The 26,878-nt window shown below is 38.3% G+C and overlaps 1 protein-coding gene across 1 annotated transcript in view; it reads right to left on the reverse strand.

The window, feature by feature from the left end:
* The window catches only part of afg2a (AFG2 AAA ATPase homolog A), a 354,383-nt gene that overhangs the window by 243,345 nt on the left and 84,160 nt on the right, over nucleotides 1-26,878 (reverse strand). Inside the window, 3 exon segments of the mRNA XM_061724760.1 lie at nucleotides 12,237-12,363; nucleotides 20,672-20,751; nucleotides 20,994-21,047. Of these exon segments, the coding sequence (XP_061580744.1) occupies nucleotides 12,237-12,363; nucleotides 20,672-20,751; nucleotides 20,994-21,047 (261 nt within the window).

The raw sequence follows: 26,878 nt of genomic DNA on the forward strand, positions 1-26,878 counted from the left end.
GCTGCTATCAGAGCTGGGTAGAGGAGCCAAAATTTGTACTCAAGTAAAAGTACTGTTACTTCAGAATAATATGACTCAAGTAGAAGTAAAAAGTAGTCATCCAAATAATTACTTGAGTAAAAGTAAAAAAGTACTTTGTGAAAAAACTACTCAAGTACTGAGTAACTGTTGAGTAACGTCTGATTTATTTTTTTAACACAACCATTCAAACAGACAAAAGTACAAAATACTCATCTTCAAACAAATTAAATCAATAAAATAATAAAATAAATTAATAAAAAATAGCTTAAATTAAAATAATCTTAAAGTAAATTCAAGTACTTTAATAAATAATAAAATAATAGAGTAAAAAAAAAAAATTTCAAGCCTTTGTATTTTTCTTTTTTTAACCAGGCAGAACTAGAACAAACATGAACTCATAGAAACTCTGTGTGTGTTTGAGTCTGTGTAAATGTGACAAAACATGCAAAAACAAACATTTTTCCCAAAGAATCACTCAGTGATGTCATGAGATTGACGCGTACGCGGATAAAAGGGATAAAAGAAAAGTAACAGCTCAACGTAGCCTAATGTAGCGGAGGAAGAGTAACAGTTTCTTCTTCACAAATCTACTCAAGTAAAAGTAAAAAGTATAGTGATTCAAAACTACTCCTAAAAGTACAACATTTCCCAAAACTTACTCAAGTAAATGTAACTCGTTATTACCCACCTCTGGCTACTAGTAACATAATAATTTAAGAGATAACGTTAGAGTCAACAAAGAACAAACTAACGCACAAATATCTGTGAACTGACGGGGGTAAAAGTGAGGATTCAGATAAACTCGAGCGCGCGAGGAACGCAGCGTTTGAGTAATTGATGGACTGGCTGGACATCTGCTCCACAAACAGAGCGACAGGGGTTCTTCCTACCGAACGGCCTGGATAAATATTCCCAGTGGAGCTAATCAATCAACACAACTTGGTCACGCCGGGTCAGAGGTGGGACTGGGTGATTGGCGCAACACAAAGAAAAGAGGAAGTGTGAGAGCTTCTTTTTTTTAAGTGAGTGAGGCAGTGGGGTGTCATCGTTTAGAGCGATGGTCTAACCCAGTGTCTCCCAACCTGGGGTCCGGGCCCCCCTGGGGGGTGCACGAAACTTTGTCTGCTTTGAGGATATGCAGTTGTAAAAATCATATTTACATGTTTAATAAATAAAACATCATTATAACACACCTAATGGAATACAGTAATCCAAGTCTATATAGTATAAACCCACTTAGAAATATATTTTGGTCATTTTAAAATACTAAGTTATTTATCAGGAGCTGTTTGAAGTTAGGGAGTCAAAATATCCACTTAGGGGGTCATGTATTTTAAGAAAATGGGTGTACGGACCAATACGAAGAGCAACTGTATATCAATAAAGGGGGTCCAGCTATGGAATAATTTGGAAAATGAACTAAAACTACTACTAAACTACTACTAAGTTCAAAAATAAATATTACATAAATATAAAATTGATATTGATATGATAATGTTATAATAATACCATGATAGTAGCAAATCGAAGCAAGTGTTTGCACGACCGCTCTCCGCGGCCGTTTAGCCGAGGAGTGTGGTGAAGCAGCACCACATCATACCAGGTGCCCTGTAAGCCACTTGGTATGTTAAAAAATTATTATTTTTTCTCTTTTTTACACACCCTACGCTTAATCTCTGCTCTCCGCGCTGTACAGTCTCTTGCCAAGAAACACTTAATGTACCGGTATCTCTTCTTGCAATTTATAGTATGTTTTTTAGTTTTGTTTTCATCTTTGTTTTTTTGTCTTTGCTTACTTGTTACTTGTCCAATATATCCATTCTTTTTCAATGTTTGAACCCAAATTATTAGTTTTGTTTTGTATAAAACCTCCTGAGTCGAGGTACATAAAAGGGTAGGCATAATAAGCCTTGGTTTCAGCCGTTACCTTTTCGGTGCCAATTAAAAATATTGGACCTTTTTTTTATGTTGTATTATGTTGTATCCAAATGGACCGAAATAAAAAAACTCAAATCAATCAAAATCAAGGATACAAACTTAAAAACGCATTATTATATCATTATTCAACATTTAATCATACTACTACTCCGACAGGTTGTTGAAGGAAAAGTGTTAAAAAAATTTGCTCTCATATTAAAAGAGACATTTTTCAGAAATATTTTTATGTCCTTGCAATTATTTTTGGGGCATATTTTATACATTGGTGACACAAAATGAAGGTGAGAAAAACAAAGTACAGGGTAAACCAAAGATAAACGTATCAAAAAAACATAATTAATGTTAATTTTTTCAATTAAAGGTTTGTAACGAATAACTTTACTCTTTGGTGCTAGTACGTACGGGTCGGGGGGCCTGGCTGGTCTTAGACACAAGTAGGGGGGAAACAAGGAAAAAAGGTTGGGAACCACTGGTCTAACCCACTTACACTAAAGACTCTTCTCTTCTCATTATCTTAGGCAGATACGGAGCAACAAGGGGATGCCCTGCAAGATAAATGGGACGCTATTTGTACGCTGTATGTGTGAGACACAAAAAATCATATCATCCCTGCTGGTTCTGCAGCTCTGACTTTTGCAAGAATGTGCATTAAATTTGCGATACAAAGAGGGAGAGGAAGCAGCGAAGCTGCCGCGCGATTGTGTCAAAACTATGTATTTGTTATCTTTTGTTTGGATGTGAATCAGCAGCGTTTGTGTGTTGATGCATTCCGGGCCAAGTTTGTCACTGACGGAGGACAAAAGGCGGGAGGAAGTCATCGGCTTTGGTACGTTTGCAAAAGAACAACGTGTCCGGTTGTACAAGCAGGTTAAGCCACAATAACAACTGCAGGCGAAGTCGACCTGGCAAAGAATCCGGTGAAATCTGACGTCATTTCCCTTCAGGTACTAATAAAGTATTATTGAACTGAATAGAAGCACATTTCCAGCAATAATAGCCTTTTCTTTAAGTATATAATGGCCAGACGCACAGGACAGAATCGTGTAGAGATCAGTATTCATCTTTGAAGGACAGTCTGCAAATCGTATTCTTTTCTTTCTTTCTTTTATCTCTAATTATAAAGATTGAAACTGGTCCTGTCTGATTAATCTCATAACAAAAGAAACAATTTTAAATGTGCAAAAGATCAGGGATGATTTTATTAAAACGTCAATTTAAGAAATAAAAACAGCTTGAGATGGGGAAAATGTTTTCATATTTAACAGATATCGGGCTAAAATGCGGCCTCAAGACTTCACCTTCAGGTTTACTCTTTTGCCCAAAATGTGCTCAATTCTGGCTCATTTCTGACAAACTCAAGACGTGCAGTTTTATGTACAAGCAGGAGGGATACCCAGGACCCAATCAGAACGTCTTACTTGATCCAATCATGCTGGATATAAGAAGATACGGGTTAAATAGGAAGAGTCTCGTTAAAGCATCTACTGTTACTGAGCAATCGGGGCTCTCTTAGGGTTCAATAACAGTAATAAAAGCTCTTCCAAAGACAGTTATTGTTCAATTATTCAATATGCATTGAATATTTTCAATGCATATATTCAACCCTTGTGCTGTCTTTGGGTCAAAATGACCCAATTCTTCTATCCTTCTTTCCTCCTGCCATGCTCTCTCCTTCCTTTTTCCTTTCCTCTTTTCCTCCTTTTTTACCCTCCTTTACTCCTTTTTCTTCCTACCTCCCTTCCGTCATTCGTTCCTTTATTGCCTTCTTTGCTTTTCCTTCCTTCTTTCCTTACTTTCTCCATTCCTTCCTTCTTCCCTCCCTTCTTTCTTTCCTTTTCTCCATTCCTTCCTCCCTCCCTTGTTTCCTTTTCTCCCTTCCTTCCATCTTTTCTCGCTTCCTTACTCACTTTACTACTTCCTTCCTTCTTTCCTTCTTTTCTCCTTTCTTCCTTACTTCCTTCTTTCCTTCATTCCTTCTTTTCTCCCTTCACCCTCCCTTGACCCAAAGACAACACAAGGGTTAACACCAGTGTAGCGTTAATATTACAATACATTCATACCAAAGTCTTTGGTGGCGATGTGATGATGGTGGAGGGTTGAGGAACCCTCAAAGGACCACGAAGGAAGTTAAACGGCCGGCAGAAGAGGAATCAACTTCTTCACGTAGAGGCTTAATAAACCCTGAGCTTTTTTTAGTAATAGCAAAAGTTTCCGTGACCCAAAAAGTGAACAACACAGAACAATTTAAATCCAGCTGTATCCTCCTATGCAGTACTCGAGTTGTAAAAGATTTTATCATATGGGGACAGATAATTTGTGCGGATTACAAATAATATAATATTTTACAAATAATAGCACTGACCAAAACACCTGCAGAAATACTGCAGGAATGACATAGCAGCAGTTAAATACAGCCTTCTGTAAGCTTTAAATATCCACTGGGCTTACATCAAATACATCAAAACACAACAATAAAAAACACTTTTCTGAACTTATCAATATGACTCTGTCCTTCACAGGATAAGTAACATGGATCACTGCAAAAACTCACAATCTTAACAAGAATATTTGTCTTATTTCTAGTTTAAATGTCTTATTTTAGTAAAAAAAAATCTCATTACACTTAAAACAAGACTCATCACTGGAAAAAACAACAATTTTCACCTTTTTCAAGTAGATTTTCACTTAAAATAAGTAGAAAAATCTACCAGTGGAACAAGATTTTTTTTCTTGTAATAAGAAGATAAATCTTGTCCCACTGGCAGATTTTTCTACTTATTTCAAGTGAAAATTTATTTGAAACAGGTGAAAATTGTCAAATAAGTGATTTTTCTGGTGTTATTTTTCTGGTGATGACTCTAAATGTTGAAATAGAAGTAAAACCACATTCATTGATGAAATGACATAAGGGATGGAAAGGGGGGATGGCAGTTTTACAGGGGGGATGATTTGGACCGTTTTTATTTCAGTAGGGGATGCCATCCCCCCTCATCCCCCCTCAACTCCAGTACTGCTGCTATGTGATTTTGTGCTTGTGTTGTTTTCTCAGATGTAAGTTTCTTTGGATAAAAGCGTCTGCTAAATGACAGTAGTAGCAGCAGTAAATGGAAACAATAAAAGCAACTTAATCATGTTGGAACACCACAAAGTCTTCATCCGACTTTAATGAATGAATTTTGTTATTTCAGTGGGCCTCTCTTTCAGAGCGACTCCTACTTTCACCCACCTCTCCTCCTCTCCATCCCACCCAGTGAGTCCATCAGCAGCCGAGCCCCCCGGCGACTCCTCTGCTCCACTGAAAGATGACAATGACTTGCTCGACACCCAGGCATCCCATTAATCACCATCATACCCTGCCATTGGTATGGAAACGCCCTCGCAGCTCCGGCGTGAAGTCACGGTGTTGGATGTGAGTGCTAGAAGAGGGTTGGGTGTTAAAAACGGAGCGGAGGGGTTTGCTCGCCCGTCCATTTGGCGTCTTCCATTTCCCGAGTAGTTTGTAGGTTTCTTAGGGCCAATCCCAATCCCCCCCCTACTTTCTACCACTAGCCCTAAAAATGAAGCCACAGGCGTAGGGCCCTTGTAATGTTCCCTAGGGATTGGGACACCACTTGCTACGTCACTGCGTGGTTTACGTTCGGGTACGTAAGCGACTGCGTAGTTACGTTTGCACATACGTCACACCATATCAGGAAGCCCAGAGATAAAAGCTGTTTTAATTTCTGCTGTAGCGCTGTTAATATGCCACTTTATTAAGTTTTAATATTTTTTCAGGCGTAAAAGTAACCGTTAAGATCCCCAACCTGGACTCAGTTTATCCAAATAACGCCTGTTAAGAAATGTGATCCGATGTTTTCGGGATGAGAAGAGCCGCTGGCTCGGGAGCTTAATTATGGTTCCGCGTTAAATCGACGCAGAGACTATGCGTTGGTGTAACGCAGAACCATAAATCAGCCTTTATTCTGGCTAGATCTGAAAAAACAAGCAAGCGAGTGATTATGTACATTCACTGAGTGAATATTATGAAAGTAAAATACAGGACTGTCTCAGAAAATTTGAATATTGTGATAAAGTTCTTTATTTTCTGTAATGCAATTAAAAAAACTAAAAAGTCATACATTCTGGATTCATTACAAATCAACTGAAATATTGCAAGCCTTTTATTATTTTAATATTACTGATCATGGTTTACAGTTTAAGATTAAGATTCCCAGAATATTCAAATTTTTTGAGATAGGATATTTGAGTTTTCTTAAGCTGTAAGCCATGATCAGCAATATTAAAATAATAAAAGGCTTGCAATATTTCAGTTGATTTGTAATGAATCCAGAATGTGTGACATTTTTGTTTTTGTAATTGCATTACAGAAAATCACAATATTCTAATTTTCTGAGACAGTCCTGTATATATTTCTCGCTAGAAATGTAATCAAAACGCATTTTTATGCAGAAACTAACTCAAAATATTGATTTTATTCACTAAAAAATAAGAAATGTCCGCCATGTTTTTTTTTTTTTATTCAGTCTGCAAATGATGACGTAAAGCATTCTGGGAAATTTTCTCTAGCCCTCGGTCGGTGAGTCAGAATCTGAAAACCCTCGCTCTGTTGGGTCGGCAACCCAAAATATTTTAGAGCCATATTGGACCAAAAACACAAAAAACAAATGTGTCTGGAGCCGCAAAAAATGAAAAGTCTTGTATAATCCTTAGAATGAAGGCAACACATGCTGCATGTTTCTATATTAGTTAGAACTGGGGGGAATTTTTTTTTTTCATTATGCACTTCGAGAAAAAAGTCAAGATGTCAAAAAAAAGTCGAAATGTCGAGAAAAAAGTCAATTTCGTGAATAAAGTTGAAAAAGCCGAGAAAAAAGTCAATTTCGTGAATAAAGTCAAAATGTCGAGAAAAAAGTCTAAATGTCGAATAAAAAGTCGAAATGTTGAGAAAAAAGTCGAAATGTCGAGATTAATGTTGAAGTACAATTTTGAGAAACAAGTCGAAATGTCGAGAAAAAAGTCGAAATGTTGAGAAAAAAGTCAAAATTTAATGAAAAAAGTCGAAATGTTGGGAAAAAAAGTCAAAATTTAATGAAAAAAGTCGAAATGTTGAGAAAAAAGTCAAAATTTAATGAAAAAAGTCGAAATGTCGAGAAAAAAGTCAAAATTTAATGAAAAAAGTCGAAATGTTGAGAAAAAAGTCAAAATTTCGAGAAGAAAGTTGAAATGTGGAGATAAAAAAGGAAAGTAAAAAGGAAAAAAAAAAAGAAAAAAAGGAAAAAAAAAAAGTCAAACATTTTTGAAAAAGCTCCAGGAGCCACTAGAGCCGCGGGTTGCCGACCCCTGGGCTAGATTGATAACCACTAGCCCTCGTTTAGGCCACTAGCCCTAGATGCAAAGAATTGGGACACCACTACCCTCACGGGAACGCGCAAAATTTAGGGGTAGGACTGAAAAGTAGGAGTAGGGGGGGATTGGGACTGGGCCTTAGTCAAATTATTTGAAGCTAACTAACACACTCGGTGGGGAGCGTGAACAGGAGGAGATAATGGGATTTCTCGTCTGCACAGGAGATCACTTCCTGCCAGGGAGGCCGGTTTGTGGAAGGATGCCTGGGGTTTCCTATCCCTCCACCCAGGGGCTCTTCCACCCCCCCCAATGTTTTTTGAGTTTCTTTGTCTTTATTCCTTTACACAGAGGAAACTACGCATTCAGGGTTGGTCTTAGCTGCAGAACCACTAATGGAGTTTGATGTGAGATGATTAGCAGTTGCAGGAGAAGGGGAAGTTGCTGTCACTCCCACAAAAGAGCGATGCATCAGTTCCAACAACCGGGCCAGACGTGGGCTCCAGCTATCAGCTTACAGAAAACAGTGGCAGAAGGGTCAGCGCTTGATGTTCAACGCTTTGTTGGGATATTAGTACGAAAAGTGCCTGGTATGCTATTTTAAATCTGATTACTGTAAGGGTGAGCAATTTGGCAGTATTTTTAAACTAGGGGGGTGGTGGGGGGGAGTGGGCAAAAGCAGTAGAAGAAAGAGAGAAGGCTACTTGAGATGGAGCTAAAAGTGAACCGTGACATTTTCCTTTCCTGTGTCCTTTTTTGAGAAGGCACAGACTCCGTCTTTGATCAACACTCAGGAAATTTCATTAAGGGGACGGCGTGGATAAGAGACCAAACACAGGTCCTGTGGTCGGGAGGAGGAAGTCAAAGAGATAAAAGAGCAGAAAATAGAAAATAGAAGGAGACAGGGCAATAAAGAATGTCATGGACTGGAGGAAGAAGTAAAAAAAAACAAACCAAACGCTGTATACCTCCATGATGTGAAGTACAAATTAATGACATACAGGAAAATTTGAATATTGTGATAAAAGTCCTTTATTTTTCTGTAATGCAAAAATGTCATACATTCTGGATTCATTACAAATCAACTGAAATATTGCAAGCCTTTTATTATTTTAATATTGCTGATCATGGCTTACAGCTTAAGAAAACTCAAATATCCTATCTCAAAAAATTAGAATATTCTGGGAATCTTAATCTTAAACTGTAAGCCATAATCAGCAATATTAAAATAATAAAAGGCTTGCCTTTTTTCCCTTTTTTCTTCTTTTTTTTCTTCTTTTTCCTTTTTTTTTTCTCTTTTTTTCTTCCTTTTTCCTTTCCTTTTTAATTTCGATTTTGACTTTTTTCTCGAGATTTTGACTTTTTTCTCGAAGTGCATAAAGAAAAAACAAATCTTCCTTTTCTCTTCTTTTTTTCTCTTTTTTTCTTCTTTTTTTCCTTTTTCTTCTTTCCTTTTTTTCTTCTTCCTTTTTCTTTTTTTAATCTCAATATTTCAACTTTTTTCTCAACATTTCGACTTTTTTCTCGAATTTTGACTTTTTCTCAAAATTCTGACTTTTTTATCGACATTTTGACTTTTTTCTCAACATTGTACTTCAACAATAATCTTGACATTTCAACTTTTTCCTCGAAATTTTGACTTTTTTCTCGAAGTGCATAATGAAAAAACAAATCTTCCCCCAGTTCTAACTAATATAGAAACATGCAGCATGTGTTGCCTTCATTCTAAGGCTGATAATATTTCAGTTAATTTGTAATGAATCCAGAATGTATGACATTTTTGTTTTTGTAATTGCATTACAGAAAATAAAGAACTTTATCACAATATATTCTAATTTTCTGAGATAGTCCTGTAATTAAGAGTTTTAGACATTTTCTTAACGTGTAGACCAATGTGGGTGTTTCATTTTCAGAAACAATGACTTGTCTTGTTAAGACATCTTATTTATCGCCACTTAAGATCAGTTCAGTGAGTTGTTTTTGGACTAAAATGTCGCAATGATGAATTCTTACTTCACACGTCATCGTAACCTCAAACAAAACGATGTTTCAAGTGTTTTTGTGTTGCTACATCAGTTAAACGCTTTATATTATATAAGTTTTGGAAACTCTTCGGGTGGGTAAGTGGAGCGTTGCTCGGCGTCTGGCTACGGATCACGACGCTCCAGTCACACAGATTTACACTTCGTCCATTTTGAAAGTAAAAGGTTGTGACAATAAAAGGTTGTGTTTATCTTTCCATCATATCTTGGGAGAAATGCACTGTTTTCACAGCCGTTCAAGCGGAGACGCTGGCGTGTGATCTTTGTCGTCGGGGTTCCTCCGGTTGATGATTTTCATATTTCCGGATCTGATTTTGGCTCCAACACAATTGTCTGGAAGTCTGGACTTGTTGTTGAATGTGTGAGTATTTTCTGAAGGTTGTGTTTACTGCAGTTTGATCAGACCAGTAACAGGAGCTGCACGTGTTCATAAGGAAACCCCACCCCTTTCAGAAATACAACCAATCAGACACTCAAGAACATCCAGACATCAGACCAACCACAAAACGCTGCATTATTGCTTCTTTTATATGGAGGATTTTTTCTGCCAAAATTAAATAAATAAATACATAATTAATTAATTAAAATGGGAATGAAATATATCATTAATTAATTAAATGTGTCATTAACTAGTTAAAATTAGAATTAAATATGTCATTAATTAATTAAAATACAATTCTGACAGTTTTACATTTCATGATTCACACGCAGCAACACAAAATCATTAATTAAATGTCTCATTAATTAATTAAATGCAGTTTAACATTTCATGATTCACACGCAACACAAAATCATTAATTAAATGTGTCATTAATAAATGAAATGCTGAAATAATAAATATATGTTTTTACTTAAAATGAATTGTATTTTAATTAAATAATGACATATTTAATTCTAATTTTAATTAATTAATGACACATTTAATTAATTAATGATGTATTTATTTATTTAATTTTGGCACAAAAAATCCTCCATACTTTTACAGCAGGGGTGTCAAACTCATTTTGCTTGGCGGGCCGTATTTGACCAATTTTTTTCTCACGGGCCACACGCTCAAAATAACAAAAACGGTGCGAAATGTTTTTTTTCTAATTCTTTTTTTTTTACTATTGTTATCTAATCCAATATCAGTTTAGTTAATTTTAAAGGAAATATGCACTTTGTTTACACTCTAATTATGTAAAATATATTTCTTCAGGATCTTTTCTTGAAATTTCTAGTTCTTTTTTCAAATTATGTAAGATACTTTTAATATAATTTTACAAAGATAAACAGAAACAAGTATTTTTTTTTTATATTTAGTTTTTTTATAGGAAATTTAATTAAAAGCAAAATCTTTCTTATTACATCTGAGAGTGTTTCTTTGTGATTTAGAGATTTTTCCAGTAAGTGTATTTATTTAAAAAAAAAAAAATTAGGCGCGGGAATTTTACGCCAGTGTGCCGAAAAAGTCAGCACTTTTAACTCTTTTAACTGTTTTACTTTGTCACTATCCTCGTATTCAAAACTGAAATTCTCCGAATAAATATCTTCTATCATCTTTTTTAGCAGTGATATTTTTCCTGCGAAAATATATAATAGTAGTCAGTTAATAAAAATAAACCACCGTCTACAAAGAAATTAAATCGGCAAATGCATTCTAGAAAACTAAAAAAATGTGGAAAACTGCTCTCTTTGTGGAATAACGATGGATTTGTAGAAGAAATATATTATCGGATATGCTGCGATTCATGGCAATTATTTATGCCTTCCTTTTTAGTAAATTAACATTTCGGTTTTTTGCGTTGGAAACTTTTCGCGGGCCGCATGAAAATCTCTCTCGGGCCGCACATTTCACACCCGTTTTACAGCATATTGATCTCAACTGGAAAAAAAAGTAATGACTAGGGATGGGCGGTATGGACAAAAAATGTATCACGATAATTTCTGGCATTTATCCCAAAACGATAAAATAAATACCAATACAAAAACGTCATCAACATCAATTCTAGGCTCATTTCTTTCTTTCTTTCAGGCTCATATAATCAATCCTTCCTTCCTTCCTTCCTTCCTTCCTTCCTTCCTTCCTTCCTTCCTTCCTTCCTTCCTTCCTTCCTTCCTTCCTTCCTTCCTTCCTTCCTTCCTTCCTTCCTTCCTTCCTTCCTTCCTTCCTTCCTTCCTTCCTTCCTTCCTTCCTTCCTTCCTTCCTTCCTTCCTTCCTTCCTTCCTTCCTTCCTTCCTTCCTTCCTTCCTTCCTCCCTCCCTCCCTCCCTCCCTCCCTCCCTCCCTCCCTCCCTCCCTCCCTCCCTTCCTCCCTTCCTTCCTTCCTTCCTTCCTTCCTTCCTTCCATAAATCAGCTTTACACAAAAACATCATCAACGGGAATTTATTGTTTTTACCGCGAGATACAAATTCTTACCGTGGGGAATTTTTTTTGACGGTTTATCGTGAACGGTAAAATATCACCCATTCCTAGTAATGACCATATGTTTATGCCAAGAGACTTATACAGGTATATAGTGAAGTTATTTTCCCTTCAGTTACAGTTTAATCTCAAAAGTAGCATCATGAGATGAGACAGAAAATTCCCCGGCAGCAGTTCTTCACTTCAACACGCTGAACTGAAGAAGCTGAATGTTCAAGCTCCATTTAACTCTCAAAGACGAATGCAGCCAAAACCCAGCAAAGTGGGAAACGTTAAGAGCATCTGATTCATCTGGAGACCAAAGGAGTTGCCAACATCCAAACAGCCAGTCAGGGAAGACAGGCAGCGGCTGACCTTTACCCACATCCGTCATGTACAACAGTTAAAGGAGGCAGAGGAGGAGACAGGCGAGACAAATGCACGACTCCTCAGCCTTATCAATCACAGACCAAAGAGGAGGAGGATGGACGGGGGAAGAGTCTGTTTACCTTATCGATCATGTCGGGCCGGTTGGTGGCGGCCAGCACGGTGACGTCTCGGAGCTGCTCGATGCCGTCCATCTCTGTCAGGAGCTGAGCCAACACCCGGTCGCCTACGCCGCCAGAACCTGAGGAGCTGAATGAGGGGAAGATAAATGAGTAAAAGGAAAGGGAGGCAGCGATGACAGAAGACTGACAGAGGGATGGATGACGGAGGAGGAGAGGGATGTTTGCATGTTGACCAAAAACTGAAGGAAAGGCGTGTTTGTTTTGTATGAAGCCGTAGATCTTTGAAGGATGTGGGATGGGGGGGAAGACGAGCAGGTGCTGCAAAGGAATCAGTGCAGAGACAAGAAACCAAAGAGACAATAACAAAGAAGAAACAGGTGACTATGCCACGAGGGAATAAAATACACAAATACAGGACTGTCTCAGAAAATTACAATATTGTGATAAAGTTCTTTATTTTCTGTAATGCAATTAAAAAAACAAAAATGTCATACATTCTGGATTCATTAATCAACTGAAATATTGCAAGCCTTTTATTATTTTGTAAATATCCGTCTGTAAATATTGTCTGTTATTTTATATACTAGTATTTTTTTATTATTATTATTTTACACTTTAAAACCTCATATCACTTTAAAACCTCATATTGTACATTTCTGTTTATTTCCATTTATACATTTTATTTTATTCTATCTCTTTTTTTATCTCTATATATTTGTTTGTTTTTATATTTTTATTTTTATTGTATTGCACCAATCACCACAACAAATTCCTTATGTGTTAACAAACTTGGCAATAAACCCCTTTCTGATTCTGATTATGATATATACCAGAACTGTTTATAGTGTGTCATACTCTGATATTATTACTGTATTATTATTATTTTTATTGATGCCTCTTGTTTTGCACTATCCCCTTTGCTGCTGTACACTGCGAATTTCCCCGCTGTGGGACTAATAAAGGAATATCTTATCTTATTTTAATATTCCTGATTATGGCTTACCGTTTAAGATTAAGATTCCCAGAATATTCTATTTTTTTGAGATAATATATTTGAGTTTTCTTAAGCTGTAATCCATGATCAGCAATATTAAAATAATAAAAGGCTTGCAATATTTCAGTTGATTTGTAATGAATCCAGGATGTATGACATTTTTGTTTTTGTAATTGCATTACAGAAAATCCCAATATTCTAATTTTCTGAGACAGTCCTGTATGTAAAAGCCCCCAAACTCCTGCACATGTCTTAAACTATTTACCTACGTCACAACGTTGGCAGGGTTACATCGATTGGGGGAGGGGGGGGAAACTGAATCGCTTTGGTGACATTCTGATAGCAGATAATTACCACAACTCTTCATACTACCGCCAAATAAAGTTTTGGCAGCGAAAGTGAGCTTTCCTGCCAATGACGTCCAACCTTGAACTGAAGAGACGGCAGCAGAAACAGGTCAACGTCTTTAATAGAGCAGCGATTGTCTCGCGCCTCGTTTGGACTTGTTGAGACTGTGTTTCCCCCGAACCCGAAATGACGACAAATAAAAGAAAAAAAAGGTGCGAGCGCATCGTTGATGCAATTGAAAAGTAAATCTGAGGTAATTGCTTGGACTTGGTCCCGGCTTGACAGGATTTAACGTATTACACAAAGATGATCCTCGTGCACTAACATCGAGCTAATAATTCATAATTTTGCTAAGTTAAGGAAAGAATATTCAGTTAACCAGTTCAGGTATAAGTTAAGTTATCTACTGGGGCTTTTTTTTCCCCAAATTAGAGCTAAACACTGTTAAATAGTGCTTTTGAAAGAAAATAAATGCATGCTTGATCAAATTCATGGTTTCTGTTCATCATTTTCTATTTTTAAAAAAGCATTTTATTTGGATTCAATAACTACGGAAGAGTATTAGGGCCATGCAGGAGAAAAAATATTTGAGAGGGGAAGATTTTTTTTTATTGTGCACTTCGAGAAAAAAGTCGAAATGTTGAAGAAAAAGTCGAAATGTCGAGAAAAAAGTAGAAATGTCAAGATTAATGTTGAAATACAATTTCAAGAATAGAGTCGAAATTTTGTGAATAAAGGCGAAATTTCGTGAATAAACTTGAAATTTCGTGAATAATGTCGGCATTTCGAGAATAAAGATGAAATACATTTCAACTTTTTTCTCCAAATTGTACTTCAACATTAATCTCAACATTTCGACTTTTTTCTCACGTGCATAATCTCAACATTTCGACTTTTTTCTCACGTGCATATTGAAAAAAAAATCTTCCACCTCTAAATTATTATTTTTATTTTTCTCCTGCGTGGCCCTAATACTCTTCCGTAAATAATAGATTACATCAATGAAAAAAGTATAAATATTTCTCATTGTTCTGAATGTGAGATTTACTGACATCTAGTGGCTAAAATTGCAGACTGCAACTAACTAACTTCTGTTGACATGGGAAATGGAATTTTGGCTGTTCCCTCTGGAAATTTTTCATCCTCCAAAGAGGAAAAGACGGAGAACCACAGAAATACTGAAAAAAAAGAGAAATCTATTCTAAAGCCAGTGTTTTCTTTTTTCTGTTGTTTCTTTTGTTCCTTTCTCTTGTCTTCGTTACTGTAGTGCAACATTGCAGCGGGGTGAGGAGGGCGACCCACTGCGCTTTCAAATCGCTTGTTCTACAACTCTTTTTATTTGATTCTTCATAATTAAACCTTAGATCTTTCTGAATGTTACATGGTGGAACCACGTCATGAAAAAACACAGATGTGCCAGTTTCACATGGAGAAAAATACAGATGTTATTCCAGTTCTGTAAACCGTAAAAGCTGCACAGATATGGGGTTCAATTTGGTGATTGAATACATTTTTTTTTAATGATGAGAGGTAGTATTTTGGTATTTTTAGGTAGCATTAAACTCTTTCAGAGAAAGAAATTGTCCTAATTCAAAGGTGAGAGTAAAAGTGACAGTAAAGGTAATTTTCATCGAGTTGTTTTCACGTCAACGGATATGATTGAAACTTCAGAGCAAAAACAAGTTTTTCTTAAAACTTGAATCCTTTAATCAAGTTTTAAGATTAAAACATTCTCTTCAAACGATTATATAATCATTGCAACAGGCCTAACAGGGTGCTGACATCATTTAAATGAAGTGCCTTGTTTTTGGACAACATTGGATCTCGATGGGACACAAGAAAATGCATATGTGCATCATCGTTTTTAAAAAGAAATAAATAGATTTGTCAGCGCGTTCGCCGCTGCATTGCATTATGGTTATTTTCCATAGCACGCTGCAGACAGCCGGCCTTCCAAAGCTCAGACACACGGAGGCTCTGTTGACAGGCGCCAGCGGAAGTGCCAGACGTCAGCACAGACAAGGCTGCAGAGCGACACAAAAGGCCTCTGTCACTGAGACGCGAGGGCAGAAAGAGGGGGACGGAGGCCGGGAGGGAGGGAGAGAAAGAGAGAAAGTTTGAGTGCGGGGACACAACGGGAACAGCAGGATGCAGGGAGGAAAGAAGACAAAAAGGTGTTTAGAAAACACTTTTCAGTGACAGTCTGAATGAACGAGCAGCTGAAGATGGAAATGAAAGAGGTCATAAGGAAAATGATGACATTGATTTACATTCATATACATTTCATTTTATTTTATTTTATCTCTTATATATTTGTATTGTGTTGCACCAATCCCCAAAACAAATTCCTCGTGTGAAAACTTGGCAATAAACCCTTTTCTGATTCTGATTCTGATTCATTTCATTTCATTCTTTATTTCATTCAAAAAAAATAAAATAATTTAATACAAATACAAATGTTCTTAAATTGTGAATGAAAAGGGAGCAGAAAGAAGAAAAATCTTATCTGATCTGCCCCTTTTTCCAAGAAATAACTTCACAAATAACATAAATTAAAAATACTAATAATAAAAAACAACAACTAAGTGAATAGAAAAACTAAACTAAAAACTAAACTAAACTAAACTAAACTAAACTAAACCTTAAACTTAAACTACAAATACAAATAAAAATAAATTAAATTAATTAAAAATAAAATAAAATAAAATAAAAATAAAAATAAAAATAAAAATAAAAATAAAAATAAAATAAAATAAAATAAAATAAAATGAAATAAAATAAAATGAAATGAAATGAAATGAAATGAAAATGAAATGAAATGAAAATGAGAAACTAAAAGAAGGTCAAGGCAAGGAAGAAAAGACAAGGAAAGCAGCTCTGCAGGACATTTTTTATGTTTTGGAATAAGTGTTCAATAATCCTACGCTTGTTTTCAGCATTTTCTATCTCAATTACAGTCTGTTTATTTTCATTTCATCCTCAGCAAGTTTGGTCTTTTCATATTTCTCCATCGCTCCCTCTATCCCACAGTGCTTTTGTCTCCTTCCATGTTTCCTCTCGTTCCCGTTTTCATTTCATTCCACCAGTTTGGACTTGAGGCAGGTAGGCTGACAGATATATAGACGCTTATCATCTCCTGCTTCCAAATGGAAAACACACACACACTCACACACACACACACTCACACACACACAATCCAGCAGGGGCTGTCTGGTAATGTCAACAGTTTTTAAATCTTGCCGGTGTGCGTGAGCCATTTCATTGATTAAACATGGCAGGAAGTGAAGCCCAATAAATAAAATAAACTTTTGCAGATCAGCACGAAGTGCATTTTTAAGATGATGAGTGGCCCCGGGGCACAGATCCAGCTCTGCTCCACCGCAACGAGCTGGCAGACGAAAGAGTTAGAGCTGGCTCACGTCGAGCACATATGCAAAAATTAAAAAAGAAAAAATCAAAATAAAAGAAAGGAAAGCTTCAATCACGCCGTAAAAGAAGAGGGAAGTTGAATGACTGATGAAGAAAGAGTCATTTGGTGCAGACTGGAAATCAGTCAAGACCGGATTGAACCTTACAGAAACGTCAATACTCTTTTGAGAAATGAACGCTTGAAAGTGCTGCCGACTTAAAGACCCAAACTTATAATCCTGGTGGTTGCAGTAAGTGCAGACGAAAGCATCTTAAAAACAGCCGGGCCTATACGGAGAAACCAGGACGAGACGCCACAACTCAGATCAAATATCAAATCATCGGTAATGGCTGCATAAACCCCTGCTGTCATTAATCAATAATCTATTTAGTCAGATGGAAGAAAGTGTGAGTCGAGCTAATACAGTCACATAAATTTAAATCTTATTAAAAATACTTTCTTATGCTTTTTAAGGGCCAATCCCAATACACCCCCTACTTTCATTTTTATGCAGAAACTAACTCAAAATATTGATTTTATTCACTAAATAATAAGAAATGTCTGCCATGTTTTTTTTTTTGATTCAGTCTGGAAATTATGACGTAAAGCATTCTGGGAAATTTTTCTGGCCCTCGGTCGCAAGTCAGCATCTGAAATCCCTCGCTGTGAAGGGCTAGATTCATACACACTAGCCCTCGTTATGTCCACTAGCCCTACATGCAAAGAGGAATTGGGACACCACTACCCTCACGGGAACGCACAAGATTTAGGGGTAGGGCTGGAAAGTAGGACTAGGGGGGGATTGGGACTGTGTATTGTAATCCTTTATGCAAGTGTACCACTCCAGACCACATGGGGGCAGCATATTGTGGGAAAGTGCACGTCATACACAGCAGAGTGCACAGCGACCATCGCTCCACCTTCTGCCCTTCACACACTACAGTAGTGATGTTCAATACACCCATTTCCTTCCCAATCCAATATTGAGTAAAATTCAGGCTGGTATCGGCGATACCGAATCAATACCATAACAAATGTTTAGGTAAATGTGCAACTGCACCTAATGTGCCCGGTAAAAGAAAAATTGCGTATTTTAGATAGTTTAAGAATACACGACATCTATGACTACGTTTACATGCAGTCAAAATTTGGGTTATTGCTAATATTCCGGTTACTGAAACATTCAGAATATTCCGTTTACATGGTAATTAATCATTCAGGATATCTGGATCAAACCAGCGATGCACGGAGAACATCATGACGCAATTCCCGTCATTTCTGCTTCTTCTTCCTGTATCCAAATTCAAAACAAATGCTGCTTCGCGCAACTTTTCGCTCACCTTCTTGTAAATCTTCTATCCCGGTACTTTCTACCGTCTACAAATGCAGAAATGTTCATATCCTTCATTACATTTATGAAGTGATTAGTCTCCTCCTGGTCTTGGTTTCTCCGTGTTTATAAGAACTTCCTGGACTCAAAAGACCAGGATTCCTTGTGAACAGAACATGTGCAGAAAACAAATTCATGTTCCGTTTGATGGGGATATTCCGTTTGGCGTTTACATGACCCAATATTCAGGTTTAAAAAGGAGTAACCCAGGGGTCATATTCAGGTTTTTAAAAACCAGAATATGAGCAAATTCGGGTTATTCAAAGGGGTTATTGGTGTTTACATGGCCGTGCAAAACCGGGTTATTGCCAATATTCGGGTTTTAAAAGGGTTATTGATGCATGTAAACACAGTCAGTGAGGATGGTAGGACGTATTCACTTCTAGACATGTGAAGATGGAGTACAGCATGCGATGAATATGGAAGAGGGAACCACTTAGAAAAGCCGATGACCCGTCGGCCTCTCTGAGCTCCGGCCTACAACGTTTAGTTTCATGGTCTGGTTTACCAGGAAGCATGCTGCATATTTGGCCTTCCCCATCTGCCGTAAAGGGCACAATGAAGTGTTTGTGCGCCTCCGGTCTGTGTCCTCTGTCCGCCCACCCCCTCCTCGCCCCCTTTCCTTAAGCCACAGATGTTCCCAGTGCCATCCCACTAAAGTGCCTCCAGACAAGACTGTGTTCTGTGTTCGCTGGAAATGAAAAGCAACAAAAGTCTGCGAGGACACCATGGGACACCAGTCATGCAGGCTGTTTGGGATGTTTGCTCCCTCTGTCACGTATGAATCACCGAGAGAGATCTGCGGGGACGGAGGCCGCGGCCGCTCTCAATTAAAGCGGCCCCGCGTGACAATTATGAAACTGTCATCTCTGGAAAATGAATAACCGCATTGCAGCGCTGAAAATAGTAAACACCGGACAGCGGCGGTGGAGAAACAAGAGAGCAATTGTCCAAGAAAGTTTGAGGGAGGAAAAGGCACAATCATCACGTGGGTTGAGCCTGTTTTTGAGATTCTTTTCCCGTGTCCCGGAATAGGCCTGTGTTGAAAAAATCGATTTCCCAATTATTTTTTTAAACCCAGTGATTTTTTTTTTTTTTTTTTCCCAATTTCCCAATTCTAAATCTATTCTCATATTAATTCCTAAAAATTGATTAATATGTCCAAAGATCGATTTTTTTTTATTTTTTTTTTGGGGGGGGGGGTTCTTTTATTTATTTATGTATTTTTTTTTTTTCATCATTACATTACAACTTTTGGTTATTTTTTTGTTTATCCCCAAAAAAGGAATGTTTTGTTGAACACGAGAATAACTGGTGCCATGTTTTTGCCTTTAAATATGTTTAAAGGTATGAAAACATTAAAGTGTTCAGTTATAATTGCATAAATTGTTTATATTTCATTACTTTATATACTGTCTTGGGGTTACATTTGCAAAAAATGCAAAAGAAAAAAGGCCTGTGTTGAAAAAGTCGATTTCCCAATTCTAAATCGATTCTCATATCAATTCCTAAAAATTTATTCATATGTCTAAAGATCGATTTTTTTATTTTTTGTTTTTTGGGGGGGGGGGGATTTTTTTTCTTTTTTTCTTTTATTTATTTATGTATTTTTTTTTTCATCATTACATTACAACTTTTGGTTATTTTTTTGTTTATCCCCAAAAAAGGAAGGTTTTGTTGGACACGAGAATAACTGGTGCCATGTTTTTGCCTTTAAATATGTTTAAAGGTATGAAAACATTAAAGTGTTAGGTTATAATTGCATAAATTGTCTATATTCCATTACTTTATATTCTGTCTTGGGGTTACATTTGCAAAAAATGCTAAAAACCAAATGCTCAGAAATTAAAAACCAAAATAGACCGAAAAAGGAACCAATAAAAACGGAATGTGGGAAAAAATAAAAGCGATTTCATCCGTCTCTGTTTCCTCCCTGGATCTGTTTGGTAATTCTGACCCACGATGTTTCTGTTTCAGTTCTATCAGCATTCTGGGAGCTGATTGGTCCTTACAGCATCATTAGCTGCAATACTTGCTGTTTAATCTCAATATAATACTAGTAGTAATATTTTGCATAACTACAGTCATATAATTCATGCAACAGCTCAAAAAACTGTTTTAATAACACTAACCCAAATCAATATCGGAATTGAATCGAATCAAATCTTGATAATCGATTCTGAATCTTAAGAATCGGAATCGATTCTTGACATTTGAATCGATCCCCAGCCCCATCTTGGTTTCCCATTCAAAGCTTCTCTTCATGGCATTAAAAATAGAAAAGGGGACTGTACCTTCCTCTTTCGCCGGCCAGAGCATCAATCTCATCAAAGAAGACGATGGAGGGAGCGACCGCCCTCGCTTTCCGAAACACCTGCGAGCACCGTCGTCAGCAACAATAGAGGAGAAGAAAACAGGACAAATATTTAACAGGCTCCTGGCCAGGAGGGAACACAAACATGCAGAGGAAACGCAGCGCTCATTAACACCAGAGATGACACCTCGGGCCGTCCTTTATTACGTCAAACCATTCAGAACAACTTCAACTCATCAAGGAGGAAGTGACTGGTGGTGCAGCGCTTTATAGTAGTGGGATAAGGGAGGACGAGCACTTACCTCCCTGACGGCGCGTTCAGACTCTCCAACGTACTTGCTCAGTAATTCTGGCCCCTAAAAATAAAGGTTGAAAGGTATTTAAGCTTTGGCATTTCTAATGGCACGCTCATAAAATGTACTTTCAAGGGAGTGAATGGGGACTAGTCTTTGTTTTTGGCATTTTCTAGCAGGTAAGAGAGACCTTCTTTCTGGCTCATTTCCTTCCTTCCTTCCTTCCTTCCTTCCTTCCTTCCTTCCTTCCTTCCTTCCTTCTTTCTGGCTCATTTCCTTCCTTCCTTCCTTCCTTCCTTCCTTCCTTCCTTCTTTCTGGCTCATTTCCTTCCTTCCTTCCTTCTTTCTGGCTCATTTCCTTCCTTCCTTCCTTCCTTCCTTCCTTCCTTCCTTCCTTCCTTCCTTCCTTCCTTCCTTCCTTCCTTCCTTCCTTCCTTCTTTCTGGCTCATTTCCTTCCTTCCTTCCTTCCTTCCTTCCTTCCTTCCTTCCTTCCTTCCTTCTTTCTGGCTCATTTCCTTCCTTCCTTCCTTCTGGCTCATTTCCTTCCTTCCTTCCTTCTGGCTCATTTCCTTCCTTCCTTCCTTCTGGCTCATTTCCTTCCTTCCTTCCGGCTCATTTCCTTCCTTCCTTCCTTCCTTCTGGCTCATTTCCTTCTTTCCTTCCTTCCGGCTCATTTCCTTCCTTCCTTCCTTCCTTCTGGCTCATTTCCTTCCTTCCTTCCTTCCGGCTCATTTCCTTCCTTCCGGCTCATTTCCTTCCTTCCTTCCTTCCTTCCTTCCTTCCTTCCGGCTCATTTCCTTCCTTCCTTCCTTCCTTCCTTCTGGCTCATTTCCTTCCTTCCTTCCTTCCTTCCGGCTCATTTCCTCATTTCCTCCTTCCTTCCTTCCTTCCGGCTCATTTCCTCATTTCCTCCTTCCTTCCTTCCTTCCGGCTCATTTCCTCATTTCCTCCTTCCTTCCTTCCTTCCGGCTCATTTCCTTCCTTCCTTCCTTCCTTCCTTCCTTCCTTCCTTCCTTCCTTCCTTCCTTCCTTCCTTCCTTCCTTCCTTCCTTCCTTCCTTCCTTCCTTCCTTCCTTCCTTCCTTCCTTCCTTCTTTCTGGCTCATTTCCTTCCTTCCTTCCTTCCTTCCTTCCTTCCTTCTTTCTGGCTCATTTCCTTCCTTCCTTCCTTCTGGCTCATTTCCTTCCTTCCTTCCTTCTGGCTCATTTCCTTCCTTCCTTCCTTCTGGCTCATTTCCTTCCTTCCTTCCGGCTCATTTCCTTCCTTCCTTCCTTCCTTCTGGCTCATTTCCTTCTTTCCTTCCTTCCGGCTCATTTCCTTCCTTCCTTCCTTCCGGCTCATTTCCTTCCTTCCTTCCTTCCTTCTGGCTCATTTCCTTCCTTCCTTCCTTCCGGCTCATTTCCTTCCTTCCGGCTCATTTCCTTCCTTCCTTCCTTCCTTCCTTCCTTCCTTCCTTCCTTCCTTCCTTCCTTCCTTCCGGCTCATTTCCTTCCTTCCTTCCTTCCTTCCTTCTGGCTCATTTCCTTCCTTCCTTCCTTCCTTCCGGCTCATTTCCTCATTTCCTCCTTCCTTCCTTCCTTCCGGCTCATTTCCTCATTTCCTCCTTCCTTCCTTCCTTCCGGCTCATTTCCTTCCTTCCTTCCTTCCTTCCTTCCTTCCTTCCTTCCTTCCTTCCTTCCTTCCTTCCTTCCTTCCTTCCTTCCTTCCGCGTCGATTTTATTTAAGCTTTGGCATTTCTAATGGCACGCTCATAAAATGTACTTTCAAGGGAGTGCATTGGGACTGTGTTTTGTTTTTGGCTTTTTCTAGCAGGTAAGAGAAGAGAGACTGCTTGGGCCTCGACAAAAACCTGGCTGTTTCAAACGGCGCAGACGTACAACAGGAAGCCTTTCTGACACTAACAGTATCGGATGAGCGCCGTATTTCCGTTCGGGTGAAATTTCTTCCAGCTGGAAGACACTGAACCTGGACAGCACCAGATCAGATATAATTCACAAACCTAATGCTATATCCTCCGCCGCGTGGCAGAGCTCCACTCTCCCCGACTTGGCTTTCGGCGACGGCTACTATATAATCGTCTTGGCACCGGGGTTGCACTAAATTAGCAGCGGCGGGACGGGACGCGACTGCGTACGTGGCCTACGGAGTGGCCTTTGCATTATGTGAGCGTGGGACCGGCTGACGAGAGCGAGGAGGTTTTTGGCATCTTTTCTTAGTGAGAATAACAACTGTGCACTACGAAACCCAACTCCGTTGGATTTAAAGAAGGAAACAATCAACATTTTCAATTAGCTCTGATCAATACACAGTACTGGAGTTGAGGGGGGATGAGGGGGGATGGCATCCTCCCCTGAAATAAAAACGGTCCAAATCATCCCCCCTAAAAAAAAACTGCCATCCCCCCTTTCCATCCCTTATGTCATTTCATCAATGAATGTGGTTTTACTGCTATTTCAACATTTAGAGTCATCACCAGAAAAATAACACCAGAAAAATAACTTATTTGACAATTTTCACCTGTTTCAAGTAAATTTTCACTTGAAATAAGTAGCAAGCACAACAAGCAAAATAATCTTGTTCCACTGGCAGATTTTTCGACTTATTTTAAGTGAAAATCTACTTGAAACAGGTGAAAATTGTTGTTTTTTCCAGTGATGAGTCTTGTTTTAAGTGTAATTAGATTTTTTTACTAAAATGAGACATTTTAACTAGAAATAAGACAAATATTCTTGTTAAGATTTTCAGTTTTTGCAGTGATCCATGTTACTTATCCTGTGAAGGACAGAGTCATATTGATAAGTTCAGAAAAGTGTTTTTTATTGTTGTGTTTTGATGTATTTGATGTAAGCCCAGTGGATATTTAAAGCTTACAGAAGGCTGCATTTAACTGCTGCTATGTCATTCCTGCAGTATTTCTGCAGGTGTTTTGGTCACTGCTATTATTTGTAATATATTATATTATTTGTAATCAGCACAAATTATTTTTCCCCAAATGATAAAATCCACCATCCCCCCCTGATGTTTTTTTAAAACTGCAGTACTGTCAATACACACTGAGAGAACAAAGACGTCGGCCGGGTTTATGCAGGTTTTAATGGCTGGATAGTGATGGCTTTGTGTAAGTTGTCTTTACCGGGAACTATAACTTCAACAGAAACAAAATAAAACAAAACATTTTTAAATGTACTGAACATATTGAATATAAAAAGGCGTCTGTGTGAAGTTTGGCAACCCAAAATGTTGAAAGAGCCATATTGGACCAAAAACACAAAAAACGAATGTCTGGAGCCGCAAAAAATGAAAAGTCTTGTATAAGCCTTAGAATGAAGGAGAAACTTCGAGAAAAAAGTCAAAATTTCAAGAAAAAAGCTGAAATGTCAAGATTAATGTTGAATTACAATCTTGAGAAAAAGTCGAAATGTTGAGAAAAAAGTCGAAATGTTGAGAAAAAAGTCAAAATGTCGAGAAAAAAGTTGAAATGTCGAGAAAAAAGTTGAAATGTCGAGAAAAAAGTTGAAATGTCGCGAAAAAAGTTGAAATCTCAAGGAAAAAGTCGAAATGTAAAAAAAAAAGTCAAAATTTCAAGAAAAAAGTCGAAATGTCGAGAAAAAAGTCAACATTTCGAGAAAAAAGCTGAAATGTCAAGATTAATGTTGAATTACAATCTTGAGAAAAAAGTCGAAATGTTGAGAAAAAAGTAAAAATGTCGAGAAAGATTTAAAGAAGGAAACAATCAAAACTTTCAATTAGCTCTGATCAATAAACACTGAGAGAACAAAGACGTCTGCCGGGTTTATGCAGCTTTTAATGGCTGGATAGTGATGGATTTGTGTAAGTTGTCTTTACCGGGAACTATAACTTCAACAGAAACAAAATAAAACAAAAAATGTGAAATGTACTGAACATATTGAACATAAAAGCCGTCTGTGTGTAGTTGTTATTATCTCGGCTCTCGTTTGGACTTCCAGGGACTTGTTTGGGTGCCGTTACGAACAGCTGGCCTCCACTAAATGATCTTAAGATCCTAAAAACATTCTGTTTGAACGGCGCGGTCCGATGCAGCTCCAGTGTGAGTAAATACGGGGACGACGGGCTTGAAGAAACAAGAAGAATAGCCCGATTGTTTCCGACAGAGGAGATGGCGACCGGAGACATGTTACAACGTGAACTGAGGGGAATAAAATCATCACGAACCCCACGTTTTTTTATTTTTGCTTTGTCTCAGGTCTCTTTGTGTGCGAGACTTATTTGTAATTGTTGGTCTGCTGGTTTTTCTGAGTTCTCCACACACAAGAAGGGATTTTCCTTTCACGAGGACTCGTGAGATCTGTACAAATTAAATGTTCTCCCATGCAGATTTTATCACATAAAGCACCTCACACCGCTGGAAATCTGATCAGATAATCTGCGGAGCGATCGAGACAGACAGGTTTTACGTAGGACCGCTGCGAGGGGCCAAACGGGGAGAAACGGGGACAAACAAGGACAAACGGGGCCAAACGAGGCCTGATTATCTTGGGTGTGAGTGGCTTTAAGGAGATTTCTACCAGTAATTATGTTTTTTTTTCTTTTCTTTACAACAAAAGAGTTGTTTACGTGTGGGATTGAGTTTTCCAAATCCCCAAATACTGTCCAGAATAAACCCCTGAACCCAGATTTGCTAACGCAGGGAAGGGGAATAAGGAGAAACTTTATCATCTCTTCCATCAGTCTTCATTGTAAACATGAGATCACATGCAAATATGACCTAGAAACAGCTTGGGGAACACCCTGGACCTCAACACCTCTTAGGGTGCGTCCCAATACTCCCCCTCGCCCTTGTTTTGATCCCTACCCCTAAATTTTGCGAGTTCCCGTGAGGGTAGTGGTGTCCCAATTCCTCTTTTCACCTAGGGGGAGTGGGCATAACGAGGGCTAGGGGCTGAAAATAGCCCCTTCACAGCGAGTGATTTCAGATGCTGACTTCACGAGCGAGGGGGTATAAAAATTTCCCAGAATGCTTTTCGTCGTCATTTGCGGACTGAATCCAAAAAAAAAACATGGCGGACATTTTTTTATTTTTTAGTGAATAAAATCAATATTTTGAGTTAGTTTCTGCATAAAAATGCGTTTTGATTACACTTCTAGCGAGAAATATATATTTTACTTTCATAATATTCACTCAGTGAATGTACATAATCACTTTTTGTCCGTTGTTCGCGAAGATCGCGCCAGAATAAAGGCTGTTAGGTTACGCCGTAGGTTACGTAGCCTACGCCGTAGGTTACGTAACCTACGCCGTAGGTTACGTAACCTACGCCGTAGGTTACGTAACCTACGCCGTAGGCTACGTAACCTACGCCGTAGGCTCTGCGTCGATTTGACTCGCTGACCGAGGGCAAACATCATTTGCAGACTCGTCTCAGATTGTGACCAAGGGAGCAAGCATTTTTTTGTGGGAAATAGAGAGAAATAATCCTGTGACTCGTCAGATTTGTTTTGGATATTTCTGATATAATAGTTTTCAGAAACCACAAAGCTGTTATCTGGGTAATTTACACACTTTCAGATAAAGCTGAAGTGAAGATAGCGGAGCTGATTTATGGTTCCGCGTTAAATCGACGCAGAGCCTACGGCGTAGGTTACTCGGCGACGCGCGCCGTACACCGTAGGCTCTGCGTCGATTTAATGCGGAACCATAAATCAGCTCCGGAGCCGGCAGGCAGAAATCCCGAAATCTTCAGAGCAAAATTCTTAACAGGCGTTATTTGGATAAACTGAGCCCCGGTTGGGGATCTTAACGGTTACTTTTACGCCTGAAAAATATTAAAACTTAATAAAGTGGCATATTAACAGCGCTACAGCGGAAATTAAAACAGCTTTTGGCTCTCTGCTTCCTGATCAGGGTAGGGAT

The sequence above is a fragment of the Cololabis saira genome, chromosome 7, assembly GCF_033807715.1.
Source record: "Cololabis saira isolate AMF1-May2022 chromosome 7, fColSai1.1, whole genome shotgun sequence".
Taxonomy (NCBI): domain Eukaryota; kingdom Metazoa; phylum Chordata; class Actinopteri; order Beloniformes; family Belonidae; genus Cololabis; species Cololabis saira.